General features: G+C 41.5%; 1 protein-coding gene across 1 annotated transcript in view; it reads right to left on the reverse strand.

The window, feature by feature from the left end:
• PSD (pleckstrin and Sec7 domain containing) overlaps positions 1–24,740 on the reverse strand; it is a 70,450-nt gene that overhangs the window by 20,109 nt on the left and 25,601 nt on the right. The window contains exon 10 of the mRNA XM_032232155.1: positions 2,080–2,123. Within this exon, the coding sequence (XP_032088046.1) occupies positions 2,080–2,123 (44 nt within the window). The remainder of the gene's footprint in view (positions 1–2,079; positions 2,124–24,740) is intronic.

The raw sequence follows: 24,740 nt of genomic DNA on the forward strand, positions 1-24,740 counted from the left end.
TTAACTCAGAGAACTTTTTAAAGTTTGCCCTCCAAAACTGCTATGGGGAGAGCATTAAAGCCTATTTAAACTAGTACTCTAACTGGAGACAGTTATTTAACGTGAACATCTCCGTGATTAAAATGGGGACTTGAATGCTCAGAAAAAAACTTTATTGAGGTAAAGCAGTCTGGTTCTGTTGGACTTCTAGTTAAAGGTTCCCCCCACATATATAGCACATATGTCATTCCCGACTCTAGGGGTGGTGCTCATCTCCGTTCAAAGCTGAAGAGCCAGCGAAGTCCAAAGATGTCTCCATGGTCATGTGGCCGGCATGACTAGATGCCGAAGGAGCACAGAACGCTGTTACCTTCCCACCAAAGGTGGTCCCTATTTTTCTACTTGCATTTTTTTACGTGCTTTCGAACTGCTAGGTTGGCAGAAGCTGGGACAAGTAACAGGAATTCACTCCGTTATGCGGTGCTAGGGATTCGAACTAATGAATTGCTGATCTTTCTGATCAACAAGCTCAGCATCTTAGCTACTGAGCCACTGCATCCCTCATGGGACTTTTAGTTAATAATAGTTTAAATGCACGAAGTGCATACTCATGATTAACAACACCTCTGTAGAAAAGCTAAGCTGGGAATTTTTATTAAATTGTCCTGGTCAATTCTGTTTCATAACTATCATCACGGGGGTTGGGGAGGGAGAACTCAAGTTTATGGGGAAGGAAGGAAAAAAAAAAAAAACCCGTAGCTTCAACCAGTATGCTAAGATGCAAATCCATGCACCTTTTGGAATTGTAATCAGTTCCGCATCTCTCCCTGTATTTGGAATGCAAGGAGCTACCTGTATTTTGGGTTTTTTGTGTGTTTTTTGAATTTAGAGTGGATACTTCAAAGAGGAGTAAAGGAAGCACAATGTCCTAGCTGGGCACCAAAAAGTAGTCGAGCGTGAGCCTTAGCTGAATATAGTTTCTGTGTGCTTCTGAGATATGCTTTTTATAGACTTTTTTATAGCAATAGCACTTAAGACTTATATACCGCTTCATAGTGCTTTTACAGTCCTCTCTAAACAGTTTACAGTCAGTGTATTTCCTCCGACTCAATCATCAATGGGCTAATTTACGTACAGTATAGGTCAGTGTTGCCGAACCTTTTCGGCACCGAGTGCTGAAATGGAGCACATGCATGTGTGCCGGAAACCAGAAGAGCAGCCGGAAGATTCCCGTTTCCAGCACGTGCATGCGCAATGGCCAGCTGGTCTTCACGCATGCATGTGCACTAGAAACCAGAAGATTGGGTGGGTGGTGTGCATGTGCATGCCGGAAACTGGAAGATCACCTTCTTGGCGCGCGCATGTACACCGGGCGGCTGCACTTCGGGTTTCCGGTGCTCTCACAGGTGTGAAGACAGCACGCCAGAACCTGGAAGAGCAATGACCAATGGCTCACATGACTGGAGAGCTGGCTCCATAGGTTTGCCATCAAGGGTATAGGTAGCCTCCAAATTACAACATTTGTTTATGGCCATTTGGAGTTATAACAGTACAGAAAAAAGTGTGAAAAATTACAACTGTTGCAATATCCACAAGGTCAAATAATAAAAATTTGGGTGATGGCAACTTTATGACATTTGCAGTGATCAGCAGAAGTAGCCTGCAGTACTGCACTCTAACCACTGCACACCACCATGGGACTGGGTTGTAAATACCTTTTAGGGGGTCTGTTGTAACTTTGCTAGTCACTAAGTGATCAGTTGTAAGTCAAGGACTACCTGTATTCAAAAAAATATTTCACGATTGTTCAATTCAAGATTATTTCAGTTTTCTTTAAGAAAGACATCCACTAAAAAGATGTCCCCCCCCCCCCCCCCATATTTGAAAATGATCTACTTGACAATTACAACAAACCGGAGCAGATGTCTACAGCAGACCAAGATGTTAAAGCAGACAGCAGCACTTTTTATTTTCCTTCTGAGACGTATCTTAGATTTATGTGAAAAATAAACAGGTAGAAATAAAAAATAAATAAAGGACAAAATTATTCTTTAAAAAGGAATATCAGTTTTACTATAGACATTAAACAAGGGTACTCACATGGCCCACTGTAGCTTTTCATTCTTGATAGAGCTATATACAGCCTGCAGAGGTAAAGGAAATAATATTATTTATTTATTAGGGTTATATAACTACAGCATTTGCAGTATAAAGGCGATAGTAAATGTTATTTTTTTCTCCATGTTCTTATGATGTTAGAATTTAAATTAGTATTTTTTTCGGACTTCTTCTCCCCCCTCCCCAAAAGTGGGTGGAAATGTCTGTGCACCTTATAGACCAAATGTTGCTGAAGCACCACCCACCCGCTGGCCCTCACCCTTCGGCCTCTGCCTCCCAGTTATTTGCCTCTTTGCAGCAAACAACAAACAGCTTCAGCACAGCCTGATTTAGCATGAGCAGCTGATTGATGGTTGGACCGGCCTCCTGGAATACCGCCATCCCCAAAGGTTAATGGGACTACCTAAGTAGTTAATAAATGGCTGGGAATCAAAAGAAGGGTGATAAATGTTGGAATGTCATTGATTGGGGTCAGTTTATCTTTTGAGGACCTCTATAGAGCTCCATACTAGTTGTGAAAGAGAAGTGGTTAGTGGTGAGACAGTATTATTCAGGGTTGGATAGTCAGCCACCAGGGAAGTGGTCTTGAGTTTACCTCTTGGTCACACAGTCTGAATGTTTAGACTGGATTTGGTATTTTTCTCTTTCTTATTGATAATTGTTAAGTGGTGGTGTGTTATATGGCAGATACCTGTCCATTTGAATTCTAAAGCACCAGAGCACTTTAGCTTCTTCTCTAGTTTATATGACTTGCTCTATCCAATGCACCATAGTTGCTACTTTGTCATGCAGTAGTTTGTAGTCAACTTGTGTAATCTTCTTGCAGCAGCTAACCAGGTGGGCTACTGTTTCCTTAGCTTCTTTGTAAGGCGTCAGTTGTTGTCTTCTTAATTCTGGCTTTGTAGGCATTCGTTCTTAAGGCTCGATTTTCTGAAGCTAGAATTAGCCACTCTGTTTCTTTTTTCAACTTTCCTGCTCTTAGCTCTTGCCAGTTCTTGCTATCATCTGCTTTTCTAGCTATTTTTTTATGTACTACTGGCCATGTCTTCCCATGCCTCTTTTCTGTTTTTCATCATAGTTTGTCTTGTAGGTCACTTTGTTCTCTCCAGTATTCAGTATTACCATTGTTGTTGTTGGTTGCACAGTCAGCCAAATGTTTCAGACTGGATTTGGCATTTTTGTCTGCCTATTGAGTACTATTAATTAAAGTGTTTTTTTTTTAAATAGTTTCATTCATATAATAAATGTTTGGATTCCAATAAATAATCTGAAACTTTATGAAGGAGTTGATAAACTAAAGATTTTGAGGACCCCTGCTCTAGGGCTATCAGATCTGATCTAGATTTTTTTTAATTTCCACATTGCTATCTAGTGATTTTCTAGTTTATTGTAATACTAGTCACATAGCAAAAGGTAATTAGCAGAAGTTTCATGAATGCTTTACCCTGGTTCAGTTCCAGTTTTTTGAAGAGTTCAGACCAGAGGTGGTGTTAGGTAAGCTCCTCGTTGGGAGAGCGAGTGCGTTCAGAGAAGCGTTGTGAGAGTGGTGTTGGATAACACACAAATCAGCATACAGAGACACTGCAGTTTAAATAGGTTTTTACTTTCGTGGAAACAGAGGTCTGAGAATCCATCGAACAGTCCAATACACATAGTTTGCTAGCAGTTGCAAAACTTACAATAGCTCATGCTGATCACTTTACGGCACCTCTAACAGCCAGCTTACAAACACTCAGATCAGATCAGCATCTAACAGTGATTCTGGCTCCATCTTATGGACGATTGAAGAAACAGCAACCAATCAAATTTTACCGTGACCCGTCAAAACCGCGCTCGACTAAACCGCGCCCGATTAAACCGCATCCCTGACGTCATCAACAGGGCGACAACAGCCAGCACGGAGAAAGAAGGGCGCTTTAAATAGCGCTTTGAAAGCAAGCCGATTCAACTTAAGGTAAGGGTTAGGTTTAGGGTTAGCTTTAGGTTTAGGTTTAGGGTTAGGTTAAGGGTTAGGGTTAGGTTTAGGGTTAGGTTAAGGGTTAGGGTTAGGGTTAGGGTTAGGGTTAGGGTTAGGTTAAGGGTTAGGGTTAGGGTTAGGTTAAGGGTTAGGGTTAGGGTTAGGTTAAGGGTTAGGTTTAGGGTTAGGTTAAGGGTTAGGTTTATGGTTAGGTTTAGGGTTAGGGTTAGGGTTAGGTTTAGGATTAGGTTTAGGGGGGTTAGGTTTAGGTTTAGGGGTTAATTTTAGGTTTAGGGTTTACAGCATGCTTCTGTCTCCACGCTGTTGTCGCCACTGGATAGATCTTAACAGAGGAGTCAAATAAAGAGTATCCATCTCATAAACAATAGTTAATTCCTGAGTTACGACAGTTCACTTACCGACCGTATGAAATTATGACCTAATCCCCCTTCCAAGTACTTACGACACAGAAATGTTGCAGCACTGTAGCAGTCATTCACACAAACAACCACAGAAGCATTGCAACATTTACCCTGCCTATTACACCCAACCACCACCACTGGGTCTCTACAGGCACTAGGCCTGTGTATACTCACCTTGCAAAGATGTTGTTACATCCTCAAACCTCCAAAACATTAATGTTAAACTGTCTACCGTGGAGCTCACCTCATTCCAAAGAGATCTGTAAGGGGGTGTGCATAAGTGCACCAGTATGCCTACTACCCGTCCTACTGCTTCCATTTATTTGTTCTCATTTCTTATGTATATACTTATGCCTGCTTATACTTATATGTTTATATGTAGTATTCATACTTGTACTTGTTTTCTCATACATGCTTGACAAACCAAATAAATAAAAATAAAATAAAGTAGGGAGCCATCTGTTTCTTTGTCTGTTTGGTGCTTCATGCCTCCAGTGCATTTGCAGAGAATGGTGGCCTAAAGTGCCGCAAGATCACACAAGATCAGTAGCATGAGATTTCACGCTACTGATCTCACTTGATCTCACGGTACTTTAGGCCTCTGTTCTCTGCAAACGGAGGCTTGGACGAGATCCACAGCAAAAGGCTTTGCAAATGGAGGGAAGACCTGGAAGCACCAAAGCCTTCCCTCCATTTGCAATGCCTTTTGCTGTATTTGCAAAAACCCTTTGCTGGCAAGAATGGAGGCCAGGAGGGGTGTGTGCATCCTTCCAGGTCTCCATTTTCACCAGCAAAGGCCTCCTCAAGCAAGCAAAAACGGAGACTCAGAGGGACGCGTGCGGCCATCCTGGCCTCTGCTCTCACCAGAAAAGGCTTTTGCAAAAACAACCGGAGCCTATAGGGATGCAATGTCTCATCCCTGTAGGCCTCAACAAGCCTTTGCTCAAGGCAAATCATGGTAGAGAGGCTGGAGAGGTGACAGAACCAGAGAGAACCGGCTGAATACCGCCTCTGGTGTGGTACCTTTTTGCTGTGCTGCTAGACCAGGCTGTGCAGCTACAGCTTCTTTCCCTGCCCCTCCCTGTACTTATAGCACACCGCAGCATCGCCATAACTTGCATGTGACCTGCACTGGGCCTCCCAGCACCTTTCCCAGCCCCTGGAGCATCTCACATTCTACTTAATGACCCACATGGTCATTTAATGCCCATACCTGGGAAAGCCATGATGCAGTTGTAAAATTCAGTAAAGTTCATGTGATTGTTACAATGATCACAATAACTTATGACCAAAACTTTGGGGCTTAATTATGGTCATAAATTGAAAGCTACCTATACTTACAAATAGTGGCAGTGTTTTCTAATCTATTTCTATATGAGCCACGGAGGTGCAATGGTTAGAGTGCAGTACTGCAGGCTACTTCTGCTGACTGCCTGCTGCCTGCAGTTTGGCAGTTCAAATGTCACCAGGCTTAAGGTTGACTCAGCCTTCCATCCTTCTGAGGTGGGTAAAATGAGGACCCAAATTGTTGGGGGCAATATGCTAACTCTGTAAACCGCTTTGAAGAGGGCTGTAAAGTGGTATACAAGTCCAAGTGCTATTGCTGCTATTGCTATTTCTACAAGAAATTCATTTTTGTCTTCATATGAATAATCTCATGGATATTATTTCATTATTAGCCTGCTTATTGGAGAAAATGCTCATGAGTTGCCATTGAAAATAAAGCCTGTTTTGGATTAAAGCCAACTGATTGTTGTTGTTTTTTAAAAAAACTGCTAAACAAACCAAAGTTCAACATTATCTGTAATCTGAATCAAAGGTATACTAAATAGGGGGATTCCATACTTGGGCAAAAATTGTAAGACTTCAAGGTAAGATCTCTAGTTTTATAGTAAACCCATCTAAATATTGTGACCTTCTCACTTTTATTCTGCTGTGACTATAATCTTCTGCCTGTTGATGCAAGCTGGATGATTTAGGCTCTCTCTGAAAACTGAAGGTGTCAAGGGAATTCCTTTAAATTTTTGAAAAAAAATGCCTTGCTTTTTTACAGGTCCGCCACATGTGGTAGTATGTACCTGGAATCTGTTTATATTTCCAACAGTTTGGGGATAAAAAAAGCTTTATGATTTAAAGAGGTTTTGGCTTCCCAAGCATTTGTGGCTTCATTGAGTGGTGGGAACAATGGTTGCTCCATTTCACAGAGTTTCCCAGGTGTTTGGAACTTCCAGGCTTTTAGGTGATTGGTGGGGAAGAGAGGTGTGGCTCCTTTGTTCTATGCCAGGGGTGTCAAACGCAAGGCCCGAATCTGGCCCACGGGGTGCTTAGATCTGGCCTGTGGGGCCACCCTGGAAATGGAAAGGGCTGGCCCACTGTGCCTCTACTACTGAAAACGGAGCTCAGGGAGACAAAGGAAGGAAGGAAGGAAGGAAGGAAGGAAGGAAGGAAGGAAGGAAGGAAGGAAGGAAGGAAGGTTAAATTAAGAGGAAAGTTCTGAAGGAAGCCCTGCCTTAGCACTTGGCCACCACAGGTGCCCCCGACATGATTGATGTCAAGCTGGCCAGGCCCCCCAAGTCCCCCTGAAGTCAAATACAACTCTGGTGCAGTCTTCAATGAAATCCAGTTTGACACTCCTGTTCAGGGCCTAGATGGGAGGGAAATAGGCAGATGGGAGGAGCTGCAGTACCTCTGTGTGGGCAGACTGCCAAGGGTTCAAATTTTGATCATATGACAGCAAGGGCTTGCAATGCCTATAACTTTAGGCACTGGTAATAAATCCTTTCGTTCAGCAGCAGCATAATTTCAAATGGTCACTCAATAAATTGAGGATTACCTGTATTCTAGCTGCTGAAGTCAGATTAGAAGCTGATCAGGGTGATGAATTAATGATGTATTGATAAGGTTAGGGATGATGATCCGTGATGTTTTGGACTTGTAGCAATAGCCACCTCTGATAACTGGCCATTCTGGCTGCTATTCGGAGGACAGAATACAATTTTCATAGTTGGGAATATGGAAGTACACCTCTGAGATCCATTCACAAAAAAAAACCCTCCCAGAAAATGTATTAAAGATATTTGTTTTCACATTTCTTCAGCAGATTCTCGAGATGTCTAATTCTATGTGTATTCCCTTTTTAATCCAGAAAATGCCACTAATCTTTAGTGATAGTACTAATTCTATGTTATGGCGCTGTGATGACTGCCAAAAACATTAAGTGGCAGCAGGGTGGACTTGATTTAAATCACTAGTAAAAAGGCTTGATTTGAATCAACTCGATTTAAATCAATATTTTTAAAGAGCAACTCTCATCTCTGTCCTGCAGCGGCTCCTCCTCTGACCTGCTGTTGACTCACCAACAGTCCCAACATTGCAGAATATACAGCCTCATGCTACATAATGAAGCTCCATTTCATGCTGAATAAACTAGTTAATAATGTATTTAAACAGAAAACTATTTTACATAGATTTACTCCAAAAGCATTTTATTAAAATAAATTTGATAAAAATCAAAAACATCCAATTTAAATTTAAAAAATCCAATTTAAATTTTTATTTTTTTAAAAAAAAAATCATCTATTTTTATCCACCCTGAGTGACAGGCATAACTGTTTCACACCAAATTATACAACAATTGATACTCCTCTTATGGAAAAATAATTGTAATCAACCAGAATATTAACTAAGCAGAAATGTTTATCTTGTGTAATAGAAGATTGCATGGTGGTTTGGACCACTCCTGAGCAGAGATGTTTAAAAATGTCTCTGATTTATAGAACTGGCAAAAACAAAAGGAGTGAAGATTATTTCCCCTATTGTTCTTTTAGTTCAGAAGATATAAACCTTTCTTTTATTTTAGTTTTATTTTTCGCACTGGAATGTGTTTAAGCAATTTCCTTTAAAGTTTCATTCCTGCCTCAAGAAATGAATACATTTCACATATAAGATGAACACACTTTTGATATTAACTTCATCCAAATTGAACCACATAGCCTGTAACTTTCAAGAACTTTCAAAAACTTCTGAATCCTTTCCCAAACACGCTTTAAAGTTTGATAAGAAATTTAAATAGCTGCATCTTTTATCCAGAAAATAAGAGTTGCTGACAAAAATAAGAGAAGCTGCTCTGTTTGTTAAGGCTCCATTTTTCTTTTCACCTCATTGGTTTGGGTTACGAGAAAAATTACACCTAAAAGCCATGTGAAAGAGCATAGAATCAGTGGGGAAATTCTTTTTTTTTTACTACCGGTTCTGTGGGCATGACTTGATGGGTGTGGCAGGGAAAGGATACTGCAAAATCCCCATTCCCTCCCTACTCCTGGGGGAAGGATACTGCAATTCCCCATTCCCTCCCGATCAGCTGGGACTCGGGAGGCAGAGAATAGATGGGGGGCAGGGCCAGCAAGCGCTGGTATTCGCCAGTTCTCCAAACTACTCAAAAAAATTCTGCTACTGGTTCTCCGGATCCGTCCAGAACCTGCTGAATTTCAACCCTGCATAGAATCTATTAGTATTATCAAAGCTAGCTTTTTCTGAACTCAGGCAACACATTTAGAAATCTATACATAATGGAATAATTTGTTCTAGACTGCTTGATCTAGAACAGGCATATGAGATAATTTTAGTAAGTGTGCCCAGTGGGAAGCCATATTGGCAGTTTAGCACCATAGTAAATGGGAGAAGGATGGGTTTATTAGTGGACCATAGACAGAATATTTCCCAACAGTTAATTCAGCTGCAAAAAAGATCAACCACTTCCCAAGTAGATCAAAAGGAATGTAGAGTCCAGGTCACAAAAAGTAACTACAGTGCTCTACTGGGCCTTGGCCAGGCTTAAGTACTATGTTCAATTCTGCAAAAGAGATATTGATAAACTGGAGCTACCCCAGAGAAGGGCTACCAGGTGGTAAAAGAACTGAAATAAAGTTCAATGAGGAACAGTTTAGCTTGCAGAAGAAGTTGAGAGGATATGATAGTTGTCTTCAGATATCTATCTAAATGTCTTGTAATGCTATAAAAGGATTATTGCTACCTGTTCTAAAGATTAAGACTAGAATTAATTGGATTAAACCTCAAGGATGTAGATAAAGATTAGAGATTGAGAATAATTTTTTGAAAGTAAGAATTGTCAATCAGTAGGAAATATCATTGCATATAATGGTTTTCTCCCTTTACTAGAGGTTTTTTTCAAAGACAAGCTGGGTAGGCATCTATTGGAGATGGTATAGTGTAGTGATGGCAAACCTTTTCGACACCAAGTGCCAAAAAGGGAGCATGCATGCTCATGGGCAGGTGAAGGATGTTTATGTGTGTTTTATTTTTATAGTTATAATGTACACTGAAGATGGCATTTAATTTTGTTGTACGAGGTGCAATGACAATGAAGTAAACTAAACTAAACTTATCTCTTGGGTAAAAAAAGACAAAAGGGTCGGTCCTGATTTTTCTAGGATTCAATTTAATGGGAAAATGAGTTTTAGTATTTTGGGAAAGAAAATACTTTTTTTTTGTTTCACTTTATCCACTCCATGTATAATTCTGTACACCTCAATCATGTTCCCTCTGATTTTCCTATTTTTAAAATAAAAAGCCCAAAATGTCATAACATTTCCTCATACAAAGCCGCTCTCGCCCCTTGATCATTTCAGTTGTCCTCCTCTGAAACTTTTCCAGCTCCACAATATCATTTTTGAGGTGCAGCTGCACCTGAGAGACCGCCTCCTGCCGATTACCTCTCTCAGACCAATTAGATCGCACAGGTTGGGTCTCCTCTGGATTCCATCTGCCAGCCAATGTCGGCTGGCGACTCCCCGGGGGAGAGCCTTCTCTGTTGCAGCTCCGGCCCTCTGGAACGAGCTCCCTGTTGAGATCCGGACCCTTACTACCCTCCCGGCCTTCCGCAAAGCCATCAAGTCCTGGCTGTTCCAGCAGGCTGGGGGGAGCTGAGAAGCATCTACCTCCACGGAAATTGTGAATGTTGTTTTGTTTTTAATATGTTGTCTTTGTCTCGTTCCCCCCCTTCCCTTGTCTTTTGTGAGCCGCCCGAGTACTCCAGGAGTGAGCGGCATACAAGACAAACAAACAAATACAAACAAACAAACAAACAAATAAATAAATAATACACACGGTATTTCAGATGCAATCACACCATTGATAATAACAGTATTCTGATATTGGTAGCTGTAATTTCAATGCTGTTTCTTATTATGCTCTTGGTCTTATTTACTTATTTATATTTCTCCTTACATTTTAAAACTAACTTAAGGCATCAAACACTCCTTCCCCTCCTCCTTTTTCCCCTATTTTTTTTTTGCAGCAAATGTACATCCTGTATTTTTTTTTCAGCAAACACACTATAAACTGTTTAATTGTTCACTGAATTGTTTCCATTACTCCAAGTTCATTTCCTCATCTGTTAGCTCAAATTACATAAGACTGTATGAGTAGTTAGGATTTTTGGCACCAATAGTATCATTTTACGCCTTTAGGCTCAACCATCAAAAGGAACAAGCAGTCAAGAAATGCAAGCAGAGTAAAATTTGGTACAGCAGTCATGAATGTCCTTAAAAAGAAATCCAGGTGTTGTGATGTTCCTATACCTACAGAGATCAGAATAATGTGGGCAATGCATATCCTTGTGAACCTCACACCTTGACCAGCAACCGCTCCCCCGCTCACTAGCCAACCCAAGAAAAAGAGACCCCTGGTGAAGTTGAAGAAGATATGTGTGGGACAGCATGTAATTGAGTTCTCTTCTCAGTCAAGCAAGGAGAGAACTCTGACCAACCCCAGAAAGGATCCAATCTTCTACGAGAGTGACAGCGAGGCGGAATATGACCTGATGATAAGTGGCACAATCATCCCCATGATGGCCTGGGTGGAGATTGTGGTGCCCTCTTGGGGGCAAGGGGGACAGCACAGCATTGCTGGACTCAAGTTGCACCCAGTGCATGATCAGCACCCAAGTGGTGAAAAGGCTGGGACTGAGGCTAAGGCAACCCATGGCATTTTCTCAATTAGATAGGTCAATAACAGGGGGTGTGCAAGGTCTGATCGAGCCAGTTAGGCTCAAAGCAGGAACTCATGGAAGCTGTTAGGTTTATTGTGTCCCCACAATGATTGAGCCCATAGTGGTGGAAAAAGTGCAACTGCCCTGTGAGCTGGGATACAGAAAAGTGGCAGATGTGAAGAAGAGCCACCTACACGCCTTTGGCTAGAAAAATGAAAGCGGAAACCACAACTACAGTAGGTTAGAGCCGCTAATTCCAGCAGAGTATCGTGACCTAGCTGAGGTTTTTAGCAAAAAGGAATCAGATGCGCTTCCATCTCACCAACCCACCGATTATATGATAGATATCATGTCAGGAGCTAACCTGCCTAAGCCAAAAATACTCCATGACCTCCCTAGAGAGATGTATGAGCTCTGAGTGTTTATAAACAAGAACCTTGTGTCGGGGTTCATTCAGCCAGCGAAATTGAGAATGGCGGCCCGGCTGCTTTTCAAGGAAAAGAACAGTTCCCTTAGATCAGGATCTTCAAACTTTTTAGGGGGGCAATTCATGGTCCCTCAGACTGTTGAGGGGCCAGACTGGCTGGGTGGGCATGATTAGATGGTCATGTGACTGGGTTGGCATGGCTAGGTCTTGGGATTAGGGAGCATGGCCGATTTAACAGTCCACTGAACAATGCACACAAATTAAACTTTAATTTGTTTTGCTCCTGGGGATTTTTTTCACTTTTGTTTGCATGTTACTCTTTTGATTGCCTTTTCTTTTTACTAGATTATTTTTTCAGTTGTTTAGGAGTCTAGTGGTCCATTTCAGGAAGTTCAGTTTTCCAGCTATTCTTCTCAGCCCCAAGGAACTTGAGAAATCTGTCTCTGTTTCTGCCCTCCTCTCTCTTTCTCTCTCTTTCTGTCTCTCCCCCCCCCCCCAATTTATCAATCTCTCTTTATCTTCTGGAGGTGGAGGAAGTGAAAAATGGGCTGGTTTTACCAGTTTTTTGGCCACTTGGGGTGTCTATGTGCCCTGTTTTTCACACACACACACCCAGAAGCATTCTGCAGGCCAAAGTTGTTGGCCTTACCTTTTGGTTCTAGTCTGAGGTGCTCACGAAGGTAAGTCCTGGCCTTGGGTAAAAGGGGGGGGGGCACGATGTGGGGGTGGGGCAGCCTCATGGTCCTGCACGGGCCAGATTAAAGGGTTCAACAGGCCGCATGCAGCCTGCGGGCCATAGTTTGAGGACCCATGCCTTAGACTGTACATCAACTATATATGTTATGAAGGACATGCTAGGTTATTTGGCAAAGGGAAAAATCTTCACAAAGCTGAACTTGAGGGAGGTATATTACCAAGTGAGGATTAAGGATGAGTGGAAAACAGCATTTAATTGCCCCCTAGGCTGCTCTCAATTCCAAGTAATGTCATTCAGGTTGCAAGAACCCTCTGCCATATTTATGCAACGGATAGCAATAGCAATAGCACTTAGCTTTATATACTGCTTCAAATTGCTTTACAGCCCTCTCTAAGCAGTTTTAGAGTCAGCATATTGCCCCCAACAATCTGGGTCCTCATTTAACCACCTCAGAAGGATGGAAGGATGAGTCAACCTTAAGCCGGTGAGATTTGAACTGCCAAACTGCAGTTAGAAATCAGTTGAACTAGTTTGCAGTACTGCACTCTAACCACTACGCCACCTCAGCTTGACCTTTGATAAATGAGGACCTGCACAAGCACCTGTACAAGGGAGTCTTGGTGTACAAGGGGTCTTGGTGATATATTAGTATACACTGAGACCTCTGAAGAACACATAAAGCTGGTCAGAGGTCTACTCAGGAAACTCCAGGAAGCCCAACTCTACACAAAGCTGTCTAAGTGTGAATTCCACAAGATCCGCTTAGACTACCTGGGATTCTGGATCTCCAATGAGGGACTGGAGATAGATCCTAGTAATCCAGTTTCACCTAATGTGTACCTGTACATTTGATTTTTTTAAAATTCCTTAGTTTTAATTAATTAGTGATTTAATTCCTTAGTTTTTTTCTCCAACTGGCAAATGAAATTGGGCAAACATTTATTATTCTTGCCTGACAAATAAATCACCTGCTCCCTCCCCTGAAGACTCTATTGTCTTGAGAGATACTTTCCCTCCCCCGTTTTGGGCGATAACTCTCTTGAAGGATCACCTGCACTGCTGCCTAACTATTCAACTATATGCTCTCATTTTGGATGACCTGAATGGAATATGCAGCGAATGGAATATGCAGAAGTTCCACTGGGATCAACCTGCAATTCCACATCAACTTAGCAAAAGAATGGAGATGAACAACAGCATTAGATGTTTAATACTTCCACATGCAAATGTTTATGCAGTCCCAGGCAGAGAAAGAGTGCAGAATACACTGCTCACATTCTTTTTTCTTAAGAAAGCATTATGGTTTCCAGGAATTAGTTACCATGAAACAAAACAAAACCTAGCAAATGCCTTCATTTGTTATTGTGCCCTCTCACAATACAAAATACACAGATTAGCTTTATATGTTAAGTTGTGACACTTGTCTCTCTTTGCATCTGCCCAGAAGTGTGCAACTGAAATCTATTCAAGTCAGCCATCACTCCTTCAAATTACAACAATTGTGTAGAACAGAAGGATGAGGATATTGTGTATGCATATATGTGATACACATGTATTACACTATGTAGCATACATGTGCGTTGCAGGTTTTTTTCTTTAAAAAGGTCTTGGTTAACCAATTTAGAATGCTAGAATTTCCTTTTCAGGAAATGTGTAGATTTCTTTAAATAGGTTTTTAATCTTGATTTGGGACTGATTTGTCATAGTCTATATCAGAGAAATTTACAACAATAGATTATACAGAGTAATGCAACTGCATGTCCCAGGAAGTGATCATATAAATGTTTTTTAAATAAAATATCAGCTGTATAATCCAATTTGTATGGCCTCTCACTGTCACAAAAAAGTGATTTTGCATAGCTTATAGTGCTTAATTTAAAAAAATCTAATATATACAAATTTTAAAAAGCCCAACAAGAGAGAATACCTCAAAATCTGCACAAATTCCACTCCTTAATATTTTAAATTTACAATAAACTCTAACATACTATTTATGTTAATAATACCATTAGATTATCTAATCCTAAATTTCCATCTAGTAGTCTAACTTATTTGAGATACATTCTCAAAATAAGATTGATTAAATTGTTAAAACTTGGCATTATTAGTAATCCTACACATTTCGAACATTGAAGTTATGGTGGAACAATGAGCAACTTGTAAAATATTAAATAATAGTATTTAGTAAAGGTAAAGGTTCTGCTCGCAAAGATGTGCTAGTTGTTCCTGAATCTAGGGGGTGCTGCTCATCTCGGTTTCAAAGCCGAAGAGCCAGCGCTGTTTGAAGATGTCGCCATGGTCATGTGGACAGCATGACTAAATGCCGAAGGCACATGTGCTGTTACCTTCCCACCAAAGGTGGTCCCTATTTTTCTACTTGCATTTTTTACGTGCTTTCAAACTGCTAGGTTGGCAGAAGCTGGGACAAGTAATGGGAGCTCACCCTGTTATGCAACAATAGGGATTTGAACCGATGAACTGCTGACCTTCGATCGAGTCTTAGTAACTGAGACATCGTATCCTTTAGTATTTAGTAATTTTTATTTATTTTTTAGTAATTTAGTATTTATTTAGCAGGGGTATAACAAATACAAGGCTTACAGAAATGTTATTTATGTTTAAACGAATTAGTGGGGAAATGATAAAGGATTATATAAAAGGCAATAGTATTGTTGAAGTTGGAAGATTAGAATTACACATACCTATTCGTATTATTATTGTTAACGTTGTTCCAAAAAGACTTGACCCGGTTAATACATTGTCGACAAAATATGTATGGTGAGAAAAGAAAACTGCAAATAAAACATGTTTAAAAAAAGAGAGAATACCTCAAATGATGGGCACTGCTTTCTAGACTCACCCAACCCCACCCCACCCCCAGCTTCCTAGTCTAGCCTTGGGATCTATCCAGTGGTGGGATTCAAATAATTTAACAACTAGTTCTCTGCCATAATGGTTTCTTCCAACAACAAGTCCACCAAACTGCTCCGAAACTTAACAACCGGGTCTTCCAAATTGGTGCGAACTGGCTGAATCCCACCACTGGATCTATCTATTAATGAAGTCTGGCCTGCTTAACTTACCGTATTTTTTGGAGTATAAGACACATGTTTTTTCTTCAAAAAGAGGCTGAAAATCTGAGTGTGTCCCAAACATCCAATACAGCATTTTTTGCCTCCTGAAGCCCCACCCCCTTCACCAAAATGGCCATGCAAGCCCTTATGGAGGCTTTCAGAGAGCTCTTGGGGACTGGCGAGGGCAGAAATGAGCAAAAACCAGGCTGTTTTTTGCCCCCACAGCCCCCAGCAGCACTCTATAAGCCTCCATAAGGCTATGCATGCAATTTTTTTGACAAAAAATGGGCCCGTTTTTGCGAAAAACAGGCAGTTTTTTGCTCGTTTTTGCCTCCCCCCCCCCAGAGCACTCTGCAAGCCTCCCCAAGGCTATTCATGCCTTTTATTTGGGGGGAAAAAGGACCATTTTCATGAAAAACGGGCTGTTTTTGGGAGGTTTACAGAGTGCAAAAACTTTTTTTTTCCCTTTTGGAAAGCTCTTTAGTTAGAGTGATTGATGAGAATTACATTGATCAAGTGCTGTGCCAGCAGAAACCAAGTCTTAGATGCTGCAGATTGTCAGAGATTTCCTTCTCCAGCACATGGATAAATACACCTGGAAACATCTACCTACCTACCTACTCACTCACTCTCTCTCCCTACCTACCTACTGTATTTCTCTCTCTATCCCTCTATCTACCTACCTAACTACTCTCTCTCCCCCTACCTACTGTATTTCTCTCTCTCTCTCTCTCCCTCCCCCACTATCTACCTACCTACTCTCTCCCTCCCTACCTACCTACTGTATTTCTCTCCCCCCACCTCTCTCTATCTACCTACCTACTTTTTTTAAATTTGCCTCTTCAAACCTTGGTGCATCTTATACTCCGATGCATCTTATACTTTGAAAAATATGGTATTTGATAAGCTTATAGGTGCTGCCATCTATTTATGTGCTGAATAAATGGAACTCAAGAATGTGTTACCTGACTCAGTGGTTTCTTCCCCAAACCCCCATAATTTTAACCGTAGACCGTCTACTGTCAACCTCGCCCCTTTCCTAAAAGATCTGTAAGGGGTGTGCATAAGAGCACCAACGTGCCTACTGTTCCTGTCCTAATGTTCTCTTTTATTTGTATCCATTTCATGTATTCATAATCTTGTATGTACTTATATCTATATCTTATACACACTTGACAAAACAAACAAATGACAAATAAATAACAATACTCCTTGGCATGAAGCTTGATGTGAGCCGTACAGGGCTCTATCTAGCCGCTGGACCCATACAACACTATGACAATCATTAAGGGTTGTACCTTATGATTCATAATGAATGTATTTTTTTTTTCTTTTTATGTACACTGAGAGCATAAGACAAATTCCTGTGTGTTCAAATACACTTGGCCAATAAAGAATTCTATCCTATCCTATCCTATTCCATTCCACATATTCTATTCTATTCCACATATTCTATTCTATTCTATCCTATTCTATTCCACATATTCCATTCTATTCTATTCCATTCTACTCTATTCTATCCTATTCCATTCCACATATCCTATCCTATCCTATCCTACATGAAGAGTTGCCCACTCTCTCTTAAACCACCGACCACGATAGAGAAGTGAGCATTGACACAACCACCCCTGTCATTCTGTGCTTACACACGCATAGGCCCGCGGTTCATTCATGCGCAGATTGGGGCCGTGTGCATCCCATGCACCAAAGAGCCCGCTTTTAAATACACAACCAGGTTTCTTTCGCGTCTTCTTGAACCTTGCGGGCTTGTCCATTGGGGAGCATCTCCTTTTTGTGTGCGGGGGGGGGACACCCCTCACGCCCGCCCAAAGCGCAGCCGAGCCCATCTCGTCAGGGCGTTGCTTCGAGAGCAAAGCCTTCTAATTGCCAAGCGGGGTGAGGAACATTCACCTCAGGATTGGGGGGGGACCGAGGCCGGAGCGGCCTACGTACCACGCGACTCTCGTCCCCCTTCAAGCCCACCTTTTTCTCCGCAGCAGGAGAAGGCATAACGTCAGAGCCTCGCCCTGACGTCTTCCTTACCGGTTTTTTCTTCCTGCGGCTCTGCAAGCGGTTGACCACCAGGTCCGTGTAGAGGACGGGCTTGAGGGTCCGCGAGCGCTGCGGCCAGCCGTAGCAGAAGGTCTCCACGCCGCGGCAGTTGCGCCCATAGCGCACCGAGCACATGGAGCGCGGCCGGAGACGCCCGGCGCTGCCGCTGCTGTTGATGCTGTTCACACCGATCATGGCTTTGGCCGAGGCGGCGCTGACCGACCAACCAACCGGCCGGCTGCCTGGCTGCCTGTTGCGAAAAACGCGCCTCCCCGCAACCGCCCTCCGGAATAGGCGTCGAGCTCGTGTGGGCTAACCCTAACCCTCAGGCGCAGCTCTCCCGTTTTGCGTTGTGGGAAGAAAGAAAAAGGGGGGGAAAAAACACGCGCGCCCGCGGACCCCCGCGCGAGCTTCTGGAGGACTGACAACGCACCAGCCTCTCTCTCCGCTTTTCCTCCTCCTCCTCCGCAACAGCGGCTCTCAAAGGGGTGGGGGGCGGCTGGGAAGCCGTTTCTACGCGAGAAGCGCGCTCTGGCGTTTAGCTGTGGAACGCAGAAAGGGCGGGGCGGGGGGGGAAGAGCGCCGGAGCGGTGGCTGTGGGGAGGGCTGAGGGAAGAAGGGCGGCGGGAGTGGCGGGAGATGATGCATGTGCTACACACGGAGAGAGACTCGGACCGTGAAGGATTTGGGGGGGGGGGGGGGGGGGGATGAGATGCAGGTGCTACACACGCAGACCAGGGCGGCGAGGGATTTGGGGGGGGGAATTCATGGGCTACACACAGAGATCCGGACGGCGAAGGATCTGGGGGGAGGGGGCTGAGATTAATGTAGTACACAGAGAGACCTGGACGGCAAAGGATTGGGGAGGGGGGGCGCTGAGATGCATGTGCTACACACAGAGAGAGACCCGGATGGCGAAGGACTGGTGTGTGTGTGTGTGTGTGTGTGGGGGGGGGGGGCGACAAACCCTGGCAAAGGAAATGTCCCGACTTCGACTTGCACCTTTCAAATGTTAGTTTCGGAATACTTGAATTGCCAGATAATTGTTCCCAACCTTAAGTGCGGCAGGCTCGTATTTGGTTCCCACGCTCTGACAGCTCCTCGTTGGTTTTTTTTAAAAATAAATGGTTAAAATGTATCTTGGCGTTTATGTATAAAAAACAAAGCATGAAGCAGGTGGGAGAAAAAAACAACCTTCACAAACGACAGGATGAGGCAATGGGCTGTGCCTTCCATGAATGTAGTATTAACCGCCCCCGCCCCTCCCGTTTTAAAAATACGGAGTGTGGAATGGGGGGGGGAGAAAAGCGGTCGTTAATTAACTTGTATCTATGGCAACCTCTTTTTGCTTTTAGGAAAGTGGGAAGTATGCTCGTGGGTGGGGAAATCACTTTTTTTTGCCTTTCACAAAATGGCTGAAATTAGGTTTATTGGATCTTGGATAAAGGGCCATGATGATGATTTGGAATACAATGGAAGTTTACTTTAATTCTGAATGGGGATGTAGGTAATCCTGCCCTTCTGGGAGGCTATTTATTTTGTCACTGGATGTCCCAAAGGTGCCTTTTTTAAAAAAAAAAGAAGCAACTGGGCTTTCTTGTTTTTTCTTTGAAGATGTTTCTCTTCTCATCCAATAAGCTTCTTCAGCGCTGACTGGATGGTGGGGAATGGAGGGATTTGTACTCCTTCCAGACAGCTGGTCATTTGCATTCTTTTAGAAGGTGGTTAAGGTCATCTGGGGTTTTTTCTGTATCATGAGAGTCATCTGAGTGGTGCAAATGGGTGTGGAGCCTTCTTGGAACTGTTGAAAGAACTGTTGTAGATTGGAGATGATGTCATATCCCCCCATCACTGTTGAGAGAAGAATGTTCAATTTTGACATAAATGACCTCTTTAACCCCTCTTTCAAACCAGCAAATCCTCTGTCCAAAATATGGACTTTGCTGTCTCCAAAAAAAGTGACCTGTGTCTTTCAAATGCAGATGGACTGCAGAATTTAGTCCTGATGTGTTTGTTCTCCTATGTTGTGCCATGCATTTATGAAATGGTTGTTTTGTTCCCCCAAAGTACAGATCAGCACATGGCTTGCTGCATTGTACTGCATTTACCACGTTGCTCAGTGTCTGCTTGGGTGTTAAGTATGTTATGTTGGCCGAAGATCCTCCCAAGCTTTTCCGATAAGACTGCAACATACGGAGTGTCAAGGTTGCTTTGTTTATTGTTCCCGTCACTGTCTGTCACAGAGGAGCTCCTGTAGGGTATTTTCTTGAGATTTGATGAAGGCTCACTTGAGATAGCCACACATTCTGAGGGCTTCCTTGTTATCTTTATGTTCTTTTTCTTTCCATCTTTGCTGGTAGGCAGGCCTTCTGATGAATCCCATTTGTGCTCCAGTGGGAGGTGGGAATCAAAATTTAAATATTGATCTGTATGAGTGGGTTTTCTGTAAACTTCAATGTTAAGGCTTCTGTCTTCCTTAATGTGTACTGCACAGTCCAGGAAGGCTCGACTATTTTCCTTAACATCTTCCCATGTGAATTTAATATATCTGTCCGCTCATTGTAAGATACAATATAAGTTGTAATTTTCCATAATGTAGACTAACATATCACTTATGAATGACACATTATACAATTTATATAGGTTTATTCTTTGTTCAAATTACTTAGTATAGCCACACTACTACGCATCCTACATAGAAATGAAGGGGTAGAGTGCTTAGCAACAAGGCCTTAACTAATTTTAAAACTTTTTAAACAGATTATAAGCAGACTGTTAACATGTGACTAACCTGGGCCTATCAATTGGGTCTGGGAAGGATGGACAAGCGGACGGTGATAGGAATATATGAAATATGCTGCGTTCTGTAACCAGTGTGGTTTCTCTTGCTTGTTTGCTTGGAAATTCACCAGCCTTTGCTAATGCAATAACATTGTTTTGTATTCCAATAACTTTGGAGTTGATTTTTTACTCCTCACATCATAGAACAGTGAGATATTTTGCTTGGTTTTGGATTTTAATTTGAGACTTGAATCCAATTTACCGTGACTTATATTATTTGTTAGCAGATCACTATGATAATCACTCAACTCCAGTTAAAACAAATCATGGATTAATTAAATGCATGAAGCCAATGAGAGTAAAGTCATTCTGATAATGTGGAATTGATCAGACTAATTTAGGAATTATTTGTTTCCAAACACTGGTAACCTCTTAACTGCTCAAACACTACTAAAGTCCTTGATGTAGAACCATTTGTTTAGAAGCCTTTCAAAGTTACAACACCACTAAGAAAAAGGGACATGACCAGTTTCCACACTTACGAATGTTGCATCATCCCAATAGTCATGTGATAAAAATTCAGGTGCTTGACAACTGGCATGTATTTATCCTTCCTGGGGTCATGTGACTGTAACTTTCCCAGCTGCTTACCAACAAGCAAATCAATAGCAGAAGCCAAATATGCTTAATGACCACATTATTATAATTATGGTTTTGTGGCATAGTCAGTCAGATGCTCAGACTGGATTTGGCACTTTTGTCTACCTATCGACCCCTTTCCAAGGACCTGGGATAGGCAGATGTGGATGTTTCATGGTATTAATAGATATTCTCACTCACAGGATGCAAGCTGTTCTGAGTAAAGCTGCCTTTTGCAACTGACTGATGGTGAATTTGTCAATGACGATGGTGTTCAAATGATGCTCCAGTTGTTTTGGGATTGCTCCCCAGGCACCTACTAATTTTGGCACTACTTGGCTTTTGCCACAGTCACTCTATTTCTATTTGCAGGTCTTTGTGTTTTATTATCTTCTCCAGTTTTTCTTCTATTCTGTCTCCAGGTATTGACAGATCTATTAGCCAGACTTTTTGCCTTTTGTATCATCTGTCTTGTAGGCCAGTTTGGTCTCTCCAGTAATCAGTAAACTTTCCTGGAATACTAGCTTCAGGGCATCTTCTTCACTGTCTTTCAGATATTTTTCCACTGCATTCTTTTTCTTCTCCAACCAGAGGTGGGCTCCTACCGGTTCAGACTAGTTTGGCCGAATAGGTAGTAACTCGGCCAGACACATGACCCTACCAGTTCTATCCTTGGCACCATCTTTATTTTCTGTTCTACACATGTGCAGAACAATCTTCATTGAAAATGTTATTTCCCCCTCCTTTTTTTAAATGGTGTGCACATGCCAGTCCCAGAGAGGTCCCAGAGATGGGCCATTTTTTTGCAAAAACAGGCATTTTGCCTTCCCCAGCCTCCAGAAGCACTCTGCCGACTTCAGTAGGCCTGGGGGAAGGCAAAAATGCCTCAGTTTTTGCAAAAAACGGGCTGTTTTCTGCCCATTTTTTGCAAAAATTGAGGTATTTCTGCCTTTCCCCAACCCTTCTAATGCCTGCAGAGTGTTCCTGGGGACCGGGGAGGACAAAAACTTTTTTTCTTAATTTTAAATTTTGAAACCCACCCCTATCTCCAACCATCTGATATCCTTGCAATGTTCCATACCTACCTATTTTCCTGGGTATGTAGAATCCATCAATGTCACTGCAAGGATGAAAGGCATGATTCATTGTCATTATTTTTCTGGTCTTCCTGCCCATGGCTTTTAGTTTTGCTTAAGTTCAGTCCACTATTCCAGTTGTATACCTAATGACTGAAATTGCCCAGGTGTTGATTGCCTTAATGGTATTTCCTCCATTGAGTTTGGACTTTAAGAACATCTTCATTCTCTTGATGTATTTACCTCTAACTTTTTTCTTGACTTCATTGTACTTGATGTTGTCAGCCAGAAGGATACCCAGGTATCTGTAGTTATCATCTTCGTCCAGACTCTTGATATTGTTTCCATAGGAAATCTTCATTCCTTCAGTTTTCACTATTTTTACCTGTTTGATGGTGTGATGCATTTGTCCAGTCCAAACTCCATTGTAATATTTTGGTTGTATATATGAATAGTGTTGAGCAGCAATTCCATTTCAGGTGTTTTTCCAAATAGCTGCAAATTGTCCATGTAAAGGAGGTGGGATAGTCTGGCATTTTTTTTAAAAAAAAATGATAGGTATGGCCCAAATTATTTAGTAAATCAATGCAATGATAAATAATTGTGGTGAATGTGAATCTCCTTGAAATTGTGCTCTCTTGTTATTAACCTCTCCCAGTCTCTCACCATTGACATGCCAACCATGTCTTCCATTGTGCCATCGATCTTTGCACATGCCTTCTGAAGTTTCCATTGACCTCTGATATTTCTAGGCACTTGATTATCCAGTCACATGGCAGAGAGTCAAATGCCTGTTTGTAACCAATCCATGTGACATTCAGGTTGGTCTTCCTTCTCTTAGTTTTCCAAAATCATCTTGTCAATTAGTAGTTGATCTTTTCTTCCTGTGCTGTTGGGGCAGTTTCCTTTCTGCTCAGGTGGAAACACTTTGTTTTCAATGAAATGCTGTTGGATCACATCAGCTACCACACTAGTTAGCAATTTGAGAGTAGTTGGTAAGCAAGGTAATTGGCCTGTGCTGTCCCTTTTGCTGGATCTTTCATTACCAGGTACGTATTGTTAGCCACTCTTCAGTTTCACCTCTTTGCAGTATATGTTAAATTGTTTGGCAACAAGGGGGTGTAGATCAGTCAGATGTTTCAAGGAAAAAACATGCAGTTCATCTTCACTTGGTGCTGACCAATTCTTGATCTTTGTCATTTTTGCTATTATTACCAGTTTTTTCATTTCAGCTTCTTTTTTTATTCTTTTCTACCTTCTTTAACCACACGTCCTTGTTGTATTTCTATGGATTTCCCAAAGGTGCATTTTTTTTCTTCCAAGAGGCAACTAGACTTTTTTGGGGAGGGGGTTGAAGACATTTCACTTCTCATGCAAGAAGCTTCTTCAGTTCTGACGGGATAGTGGGGAATGGAAGGATTTATACTAAATGGCATTTTCAACTTGAATGTAATGCCTTGTGATTGAAATCTAAAAGTTGGAGAAATAAGGGATACTGGAACTTAGTGTGTTAAGGTGAACCTGAGGAATAATAGAATATATATAAAAAATTAAAAAAAAAACACAATTTGAAAGATGAATAGATCTAAGTAGTTTTCAGTGCCAGGTATTAGGAAAGCTTGTTTGGTAGGCACAGAAAGGACAACGTATTATTTCCTTGGGTAATAGAAAGAATACATAATAATGCAGACTTTCAGGATAAAGCAAGAAAAAAACAAGGAAAGCTATGATCTAATAGAAGAACATAGCAAGGAAAGGAAAAATGATATACTTGATTTTATAATTACTCAAATAAAATTAACAACTAATAAATATGATAAAGAAAGATGGAAAGGCTCTACTGAATTGTTTAAAAAAAGGATTACAGAATGTAAGAACCTCCCCCCCCAAAAAAAGATACTATTCAATAACTCCACCAGAAAGAGAAGATGGCAGGCTATAGAGAAACTGTCACAGAGGAAAGTTTAATTATGCACAATTATTTAAAACTTCAGAAGAAAATATTAACTGCTGCATGTTCACAAAAACAGTGATTAGAAAAGATCTGTATATATGCCATGCCAAGAAAGGAAATGTGAAAATTACTAAGTGTTTGGACTAATTCTTCACACAAGCATAGTTTTGCTTAATGATCTCACAAAAAGTTGAGCCATGCATCAGGAAACAAATGAACAAGCAGGTTATAAGAAAGTCAAGATGAATACAAGATCAAACAAGTAACATAAATCATGAAATATAAGATTACCATTTTTTTCACTGACTACAGCAAAAACAGAATGTGGAATGTATTAAGATTAAGGTATTTTCCAGAATATTGGATTATTATCCTGAGAAATCTTTACAATGATGCATGTTGTTCATCATATCTGTTTAATTTAGAAAACAAATGTTTAAAACAAATGATAGCTGGAATCACAACTGGAGCACAAAATGGTAGCAAATTATGCAGGTAACACCAGTTTATTACCTGAAAGAAAACTTAAAAGAGTTTATTATGAACATAAGCACA

This window comes from Thamnophis elegans, chromosome 15 (genome assembly GCF_009769535.1).
Source record: "Thamnophis elegans isolate rThaEle1 chromosome 15, rThaEle1.pri, whole genome shotgun sequence".
NCBI classification, from domain to species: Eukaryota; Metazoa; Chordata; class Lepidosauria; order Squamata; family Colubridae; genus Thamnophis; species Thamnophis elegans.